General features: G+C 35.3%; 1 protein-coding gene across 11 annotated transcripts; it reads right to left on the bottom strand.

The window, feature by feature from the left end:
• Positions 1 to 2,418: 2,418 nt before the first annotated feature.
• Positions 2,419 to 6,654, bottom strand: LOC116003965. Of its 11 annotated transcripts, none has more exons than XR_004094726.1 (8): positions 6,329 to 6,654; positions 6,094 to 6,149; positions 5,712 to 5,824; positions 4,641 to 4,702; positions 4,080 to 4,328; positions 3,947 to 4,017; positions 3,613 to 3,747; positions 2,419 to 2,750 (listed from the first exon to the last, which is right to left on the bottom strand). XR_004094726.1 is itself a non-coding variant. In XM_031243912.1 (5 exons), exons 3-5 carry the CDS (start codon positions 4,156 to 4,158, stop codon positions 2,544 to 2,546), a joined length of 357 nt encoding a protein of 118 aa, XP_031099772.1. In that variant the 5' UTR covers positions 4,159 to 4,328; positions 4,641 to 4,702; positions 4,987 to 5,049; the 3' UTR covers positions 2,419 to 2,543. The 11 variants fall into 11 exon arrangements, 1 of the variants encoding a protein (XP_031099772.1); XR_004094727.1 differs by adding an exon at positions 4,987 to 5,061 and having other exon boundaries at positions 3,947 to 4,328; XR_004094722.1 differs by having other exon boundaries at positions 3,947 to 4,328; positions 5,712 to 5,796.
• Positions 6,655 to 9,548: the final 2,894 nt, after the last annotated feature.

Raw genomic sequence — 9,548 nt, forward strand, 5'->3', positions numbered from 1 at the left:
AAGAGAGAATTTGTTAGGAACATTTGTTTTTAGATTTTGATGATATACCAAATGATAGGAATTTTAGACCCCAATTACTTTGTGTTTTTAGACGTAGAATTTATTCTGCTCAAACATTCGAATCCAACTGAATGGTACCTCGAGTAGTAACAATTCCATATATCCGAATGTTATCTCGAGAGGTCAATCGCAATAATGATTCGAAGAGTAACCTGAGTGGTTAAATCTTGGATGGTTCAAGATTGAAGACCAAAAATTGAAGATTCGAAAAGTAGAAGATATCAAGGCTGAAAGGGTGCAAAGACCGAGAGGAAGAATGGTCTACCTTTCAAAGTATTGCAAGACCAAATGGTAAAGTCAACCATTCATAACCTAAGGGTCGCAAAGGTCAAAGTTAGGAATTTCTAGTAATTAAGGGACGAATGGTAAACTCAACCATTCGTATCCGAGAAAACCTAAGGCTCAAGGCGTTAACCTAGTTAACCACTCAATAGGACTGCTCGAGATATTTTCTAAGCTGCACAGTCTGAAACCTTAAAAGGTTGAGTGAATATGTCTAAGGCAATGTGAGTCCTAAGATCATATCCCAAGGTTGATATTCCATTTAATACCCTGATCTTTTGTGCAGAACAAAAATCAACATTCAGCGCAAATTAAGGTTTCAACGGCTGGAAATCTGACACACTCACTTACCCTCTAGATTACCCATTGGTCTCTACCCGTTGGTCACTAAGGTATTTGAAAATAGTTCTCCCTCCAACGGAACTATTTTTCAAAGTGCCTATGAATACCCTCTTCCTTAGCTAAAGAAAGTACGTGATGGTCAATTGAAAATTCTAAGTGTGAAAAAACATTCAAGCGTTCCTTTTTGTGACCAGTGACAAAGAGAAAGAGAGTCTAAAAGCTTAATAGTTTTATCCAGATTTCCAAGAGACTTAAGTTGCTTCGAATGAAAAATATCTAAATTCAAAAAGCCAAGATATCTTAGTTGGAGAAGAAGAAACTTTATTTCTTCAAACATGTATCTCTACTCGGTTGTAATAGAAAGATGATGAGAAAACTCTGTTGTGAGTTGAAAAAGCTGTGTGGTGTGGAGTTCACTACCGGCTTGTTGTTCAATGGGTGAATGTTCAGGATTTGTACTGGAAAATAGTGCAGCCCTTCATGTGATGTGAAGAAGAGTGGAGTAAGCTTGTTATTGCTAAACCACTATAAAATCTCTCTCACTCTCTTTACTATTATTTATTGCTTTACAATTGCATTTAAAACCAAACCTAAGAATTTGATAAAGCAAACCTAAAGTGCTAGGAGTTTCATATAAGGTTTAAAAATATATTTTCCGCTTCATATTCAAACTCTGAATGAGTAGTTAAAGTTACCCCTAAGGTAGCCTTAACCATTCGTGATTGTTTTCAAAACCCTACAAGTCTATTCACCCCCCTCTAGACTTGTATCTAACCCTCACCGTGAGACCAACATGGTGTCCAACCTAATAGAGCTATTTGTGACCTTACTCTCTTTCACGTCATCATATGCTCTTATTAGCATGTTAAAGAAACCTCATTAGTATGTAGCTAGTTTTTGTTGGTTTTTTCATATCCACATAAGAGAGAGGAGAAGAAAGAAGTGGAAGAAGAATTAATAGAACGGATTCTAACACAGACACACACACACAATGATCTGGTTACACGCCTAGCTAGCGCATACACTAGGTGCATTTTGTGCACCAAACGTGTAGAAAAAAGTTGTAAACTATTTTTGTTTTAATTTCTCCAACTGTGGTTCCTACAAAAAATTGAATTTGCAGGAAAAAAAACTCATCAAAAACCCATTTTCCCATTAGCTAAAAACCCAACACCTAGTCTTTTGGTCTAACAAAAATCCACAAATGCGGATGATCCTAAGCTAAATAGATTAGGCCTATTAGCTAGATATATAAGCCCAACAACTCTATACTTGATGTTGTACTTTTTTGTTGGATGATGAGAGAAATCTCACAACTGTTTTGGGTGTATGGTGTGAGTAAATTCCGCCTTGTGTTCCTATTCGGCAAAACACCACAAGAAAGTAAATCAGCCTACGTTATCTATAATTGACCGGTTTAAACCAAGGGGAAAGGATTCAAACTCGTGACCTTGTAGTCACCAGTGTGGGTCTCTTGTCATCTTGGTTGGGGTTACCCATTGATGTTCACTAATACAAAAAGGGGAATTTGCGTCTGGAGTACTGCAGACGCATATGCCAGAGACGCAATCGGTCCGGACTATCCTGGACGCAGATAGTCACCAGCTGCGTCCGGAACTAGGCAGTTCCAGACGCAGCTGGTAATTTTTTATTTTTTTAAAACAGACTATCTGCGTCTGGAACTACCCAGTTCCTGACGCAGATAGTCATTATTATTTAAAAAAAATAAAATTATTTGATAAAAATTTATTCTACGAACATTTCGCTCATTTCTTTCAATTTGATGACAAGCTTCATCTACAAACTACAATCCAAGTTTCAAGTTTACAAAAATGAAAAGAAGAAGAAGAATATCACTACTATAAAAGTTGATAAGCAAGGATGCAGCTGGTTACACGGCTAAATAGTACAGATATTCTAGATTCAAGGTCATCAAGCAAGATACGAACAAATCCTGCTGTATCAGATTTCTGACCAGAAATATACCGTTCTGTGACTCCATGCAATGATATGCAACGCAAAGGATCAATCTTGTATGCCCAATCTACCACAGCATGAAAGTCTTCCTAAAGCACATAAAAAGAAAAGGAAAACAGGTTCCCTTAGGATATCACTTCATGGTGTTTATAACCAAGGTACACTAACTCTAACTCTGATTCAAACTACTGTAATATAATTTCAACATGTTGACCATCACAGAGGCTCAAGATATAATCCACTATAAAGGTACAATTAGAATTTCCAGTCCACAAGGGAAATTGTAGTAACAAGTTAATCAAATCTCATAAGGAATCATTAAAGCACACTGGTAGTAAGATGATTACAGTCTACACTCTGTACATAAAAATATGCATAAATCTTTCTCTATGAGCAATTCATGATAATCATCCACTAAAAGCAATGCACATGACAAATGAATAGGAAGCAGCTATCTCTAGAGGAAATGGTTACATGTAGTTTCCGATAATGACAGTAATTATGATCATAAAACTCATTTCAAGCTCAAAAGTATAATGGCAGGGAACTTCTAAACAATGTCTAAAGTTTACGACAAATTTTGTGCGTTTAGTAACTGGAGAAATGAGTCATATTTCAAAAAAAAAAAATAGAAAATTGGAAAACAGAAAAATGTTTTGTTGTGAATCCCCTATCATATAGTTTTTCTCTTTAAAATTAACAGTAGGCAGTTAGCAGTTTACACAATGTATTGTTCAAAACATGACAAAGCTTTAGGACTTAAAGCCATATTAAGATTATTCTTACAATGCTAGTGTGTTTCTTAAGGAAATATACCATAATTTATCGTAATCAGATCTAAATTCAGTGCTTATATGAATTAATATTCACTTAAAGGCAGGAACAATTTGTCTCAAGATATATACTTAAGAATAGGAGATCAAAATGATTCATTTGAGTGCAAAGTTATACCTTAAGCCTACACACATTCTCATGCAAAGCTTTCTTGGCAAGCTCAGCTTGCTGTGAAATTGAGATAGCATTTGAACCAGGCCAGCCCCCAGCTGCTTATTAGGACTGTTAATAGTCATTTGTGTTTACATAGCACTGTTTCATTGTTTGAAAAAGTTGGTTGCATAATCAATTAATCATTCAAGGAGCAAAGAAGGAATCTAATGCTTCATACTTGCTGCAAACTACATCTTAAAGCATCAATCAATTACAACTAAGTTAAAACTCATCAAAGAAATTGAAATAGCAAGTAATTGAAATTCCTAAGACACAGAGATAGTAGCAGAATACATACCAACTTAGCACTTTCTTGCTCCATTTTATCTGAGAGGCGGTTCCTTAATGGTTCTACATGTTCACTTCCATCTAATTGAACACCAATGAGGTATTAAATATTAATAATATATTAAATATAAAGCAATACTTACCTTTTGTGGCGACGGTGGCGAAGCCAGATGATATATGCTTCCAGTGAATTGCACAGGTAATAATCTTCTTTCTTATCATGAGAGTGATAGGTGTATAGAACTACATAGCAGTCTCCTCTCATTCACTTGTGTTACACGGCCAACCCAAACAAATACCTCATCACCACAATCTAATAAATAGCATCTGTTGTTTTCCACAAGATTTTGAAAGTTCACCCCTCCACTAGATTGGCTTGACCATCACTTATGCTGCAAAAAAAGGGGGCATTAGCACCTTATTGGCAAGTGAATACAGCATCAAACATTAGTATATCCTAAAAAGAACTCTTTAACATAAAAAATCAGCAAGAAGAAAGCAAGAACGTCATCCCCTGGCTTTTCTACAGCTTCTGGTGGATAAAAAACAAAACAGCCTCCTCCATCCTTCAACTCATCATCTCCTAGCCCATCAAAACTTGAGAGGAACGCACAGTCTTTCATGATCTTCCTTTGCTTTACGCCGATAAGAATACCATAAGATAAAATTGCAATTAATGTAAAGTAAAAAGCTGCATAAATTACCTCTCTGGGCAGCACTTGAATTATCATCTTCCTTTGCTTTACGTCGATAATCCTACTCAAATCTGTCCAAACAAGGAAAAAAAAAGCAATTTAATCCGCCTTCTTTGCCAAATCTTTGGCATAGAAGAACCTTTATTCTATGCCAAATGAGTTGGTGCATTATGACAACATTATGACACATTCACACTCTCAAGGTATGCTAAATGAATGTCCAGAGATAAAATTTACCTACCAGTATATAAAATCAACAAGCATATTATTTAGAACATACATCACTAGTCACTAGCATTAACACCAGAAATTTAAAGAAGTAAGGGCAACAAATTTGTAGAACTTTGCATATTACCTCAAGTTAGTAGAAACAAGTATTTAATCCTAAATAAGTTGTTGGCTCAAGAGCAAGCTTGCCCAACCAAATGAGCTGGAACACAAGGAAAAAATTATTCATTTACAAGTATCTGAGCTCTTTAATCACATCTTAGGAATTTGAGATAACATATATGCTTTTCCCTTGTGCTGGATTTGGCTAAGATGTCATTAGAAGGTAACCACTAAATAAATTACACAAATGGCAGACAAAACAAAGCCCTAATGGAAATAAGAGAAATTCTTAACCTTTTTAGCAGCAACTCTTCCAAAAATAGCCTAAAACTGCTAATATCCTATTTCTTTCCTGTTATGAAAAAGGCAATGCAAACTGCTGCTGCTTATTATCATTAAGATTTAGAATAATCATATAAGCTCATAAGCTATAGGCTATAGCCTATAGATAATCAACAAGGAACTAATTTGCATGTAGAATGGCATCAATAAAGTCGCTAAATCCTTAGAATGTAGAATGGCATCATCAAAAAACAAGCAGCCATTGAGGCAAAGGCATAACAAAGGAGAAAAATCTTTAGCTCTATATCTAATCAAGCTCTGACAAACAGCAGGGTATGATCTAGCTAAGTGTTACTTACAATGTTGCAGTCATTGTTGAACAATTGGGGCACAGAGTAGAGGAATAAGTAAATAATCACATGAGTAATAACAAACTTGAATAGTAAAGATGTCAGGATATTTACTTACGATCAGTGAATCGATGAATGAAAAGGCTAGGATCTACAGGTTTTTGAACAATTGGGCGCTCCTCAAGGCTTAGAAGTTTGCAAAGCTGTAAGAAGACAGCACCTAATACATAACTGCAATTCAATGGCAGGAAAAGGAAAAAGAGGTAAAAAACTTCAATAATCCTTGTAAAAATAGTAAATCAGTACTTAGTACTGATCTCCATTTGCATAACCCTATGCTGCCATTGTTGTAGTTCAAATGAATTGTGAAAACAAAACTTATTTATACAAATATACTAGATTACATAATAGGACAATCAGAATCTAAAGAAACTGAAAATGAACTATTTTGATTTTTCCTAGGATAAAAACAATAGAAGTCTGTAGGAAAGCTAACGTACACATTAATCCTCAAGTACTCAGAAAATCGATGAGAAGAAATGGCTTTTTCTTTTCCCTGCAAAAACAATAATCAAAATGATTTTCTTTAGTAAGGAAAGACAAGCTTCATGCCTTCATCTGTAACAAAAAGAGAAGAAATAATACAATTAAATGATTTAAAGCAAAACCTTAAAGGCAGGATGTGACAGAGATTCAAAACATAACTATAAGCAAGAGAAGAATAATATCTTCCACCTGGACAGCGACGGCGCGGTTGGAGGTGGTGGACGGCGACGACGACGGTGCGGCTGGAGGGCTGGACGGCGACGGGGCTGGAGGCGTCAGATCTGGACGGCGCGACGGGCTGCGGCGTTGGACTGCGTTGGGCAGCGTTCGCAGCGAGCGGAGAAGATCGGAGAAGAGAGGAGTTGGCTGGACGGCGACGGCGAGGAGAGGAGTGGCGACGGCGTGCGGCGGCGTGTGGTAATCGAAGAAGACGAAGGCGTCTGTGCGGCGACATGGTGAATTGGTGATCCAGATCCAGATATAGATCTAAAACCTGCCTATTATATTTTAACACTACTGACCAGCTGCGTCCGAAGTAGGTACTTCGGACGCAGCTAGTCTATTTAAAAAAATAATAATAAAAAAAAGGGAAAATGGCATCTTTAGTCCCTGAGTTATAGGGGTAGTGTAGACTCAGTCCCTAAGTTATGGTTGTATGCGAGTTTAGTCCCTCAGTTATTCACAAAGTGGCGAGTTTAGTCCCTGGACATTAAATTTGACGAAAAAATTAAAAAATATTCAAATTTGAGGGGTAAAATAGGAAATTCACATTTTATTATTCTTCTTATATCAAAACCACTTTTACAACATTATTTTTCACTTCTTAGCCTAATTATTTTCAAGATTTTTCATTTTTAAAAGCATTTTAATAACTTTCAAATGACTTGTTAGGAACCTGACTCTCGTATAACACACTTAAAACTTAGCACAAATAAAGAAATGCATGATCATTGTATTTAGGTGTATGAAACACACTNAGTGTGTTTCATACACCTAAATACAATGATCATGCATTTCTTTATTTGTGCTAAGTTTTAAGTGTGTTATACGAGAGTCAGGTTCCTAACAAGTCATTTGAAAGTTATTAAAATGCTTTTAAAAATGAAAGATATTGAAAATAATTAGGCTAAGAAGTGAAAAAATAATGTTGTAAAAGTGGTTTTGATATAAGAAGAATAATAAAATGTGAATTTCCTATTTTACCCCTCAAATTTTGAATATTTTTTAATTTTTTCGTCTAATTTAATGTTCAGGGACTAAACTCGCCACTTTGTGAATAACTGAGGGACTAAACTCGCATACAGCCATAACTTAGGGACTGAATCTACACTACCCCTATAACTTAGGGACTAAAGATGTCATTTTCCCTAAAAAAAATAATAAAATAGTGGACATTTTAATTATAAAAATGCCACCGCGTTACTTTACGCGTCCGGAGTTCCAACTCCACACGCAAATTGTCCTATATTTTTGATCAATTTTACACTCGTGGTTGTACTTTATTTTCTTAATTGAGTGGCCAAAGTTACTATTATATTTAAATAAAATTATTTTATTTTTGATGTGGAAATACTTCTACTTTATTGATTCCTAGTGCCATAAAATCTCATGAACAACTCAAAATTTAACCTGCATGAACCTAGAACAACCGGTTATATGGAAAATTTTGATCTATTGAATATTGAGTGGTTTAATTGAACTTTTTTGTGGTTCAGCGACTCAATTGGACTTTGGTCTCTAGTTCAATGGCTTATTTGACACTTTTTTTTAACCAGAACCATGAGATTTCATCCACACCCCATAAGGAAACTTAATATTTTATTTAAAACAAACTTTTTTAAAAAAAAACTTATTTAAAACAAACTAATTTCCTTCTAATTGAACTATAATTAGATTTTTTTTTTTTACATATGTTAGAAACAATATGAATTATATATCTTTCTTGAATATCATTACAAAGGATGTACTCTTATATATACAAATGGTAAGATAAAAATACAAAAAATAATAAATAAATAAAAAAAAAAGAAATACAATCAATGAAAGTAATAAATTAAATCGCATAGCTAAATTAAAGGTTGAATATATGCTAACACCCCCCCCCTCTCCCCCACCCCTCAAACTCATGGTGGGATAGTAGAAATCAACTCAACTTCGCAAAGTAAAAACTGAAATCATTCAGGGAGGTGAGCTTTTGTAAAAATATCAGTTGTTTGATCTATAGAAGTAACATGAATAAGCTATACAATACCATGTTGAATACGTTGGCGAACAAAATGAAAATCTGTCTCGATATGTCTGGTTCGTTCATGAAACACATCATTATCAGTAATTTTGATTGCACTCCAATTATCACAGTGAAAAACAGTAGGTAAGGATTGTTTAATATCCATATCTTAAAGTAGCCATTTAAGCCAAATCAATTTAGAAATAGTATTGGCAAGTGCCCAATATTCAAATTCAGTGCTAGACCAAAAAGTGACCATTTGCTTTTTACTTCACCATGAAATGAGTGAGTCACCCAAAAGAATAAATAATAACTAGTTGTTGAACAACAATCAGTAGGGTGTTTCCAGCCCAATCAACATCAGAGTAGGCAGACAAGGTTAATGAGGAATGCACATAAAAATGAAGACCACGCAAAAGGGTACCTTTGACAGAGAAATGTGCATTAAAATGTGCAAAGTAAATAGACAAAAATTTGGTCCGTCTAAGGATCCTGCACTTGACAACCATGAGAAGAAAAAATAATAGTGAGACTAAGATCACACAACTAACCAAGACCAAATTCAAGGCCAAACTAGGAACTAAGAAAGTGTCATGAAGATGAATATTAGGTGTAGCAATATTCCCAGAATGGGTAATGGACATACTACTACCATCTGCAGTTTGAATTGGCGGTGGAGAACGAGTAGAAGTAATATTAGATAACAAAGACAAAGTGGGATCATATGATTACAACAAGCAAAAGTCAAAAAGCCCAGATTCATGTAGAGTAGCAAACAAAGCAGTGGAGGTGGAAGAACTAGGGGATATCACCTATTTGAGAAGCGCCTCTAGAGCACTAATAGTAATGGGGGAAGAAGAGTGAGCAGTCACTGCAGCAACAGAGGTGGAACTTGGCTTATAGAATGACTGAGTTCTATTCGATTTCCTTTTTGATTGAGGAGGGAAAGTTGGATAATTTTCTAGAATATGACCATGCCCATACACGATATTATGTACTTTCACTTAATAGTAGAACAAGTAGAGAAAATATGACCAGTAGAGCGACAATTCTTACAAAATTGAGATCTGATATGGAGTGTGATGGTGTGATAGCTAGAGTAAACATCTGTCGAAGAAGACTTGATTAAACCGAAGCATATCTCCTCAAATGGAAGTTCTTTAATTGCAACATCTAAAGTGG

Source organism: Ipomoea triloba, chromosome 2, assembly GCF_003576645.1.
Source record: "Ipomoea triloba cultivar NCNSP0323 chromosome 2, ASM357664v1".
NCBI lineage: Eukaryota > Viridiplantae > Streptophyta > Magnoliopsida > Solanales > Convolvulaceae > Ipomoea > Ipomoea triloba.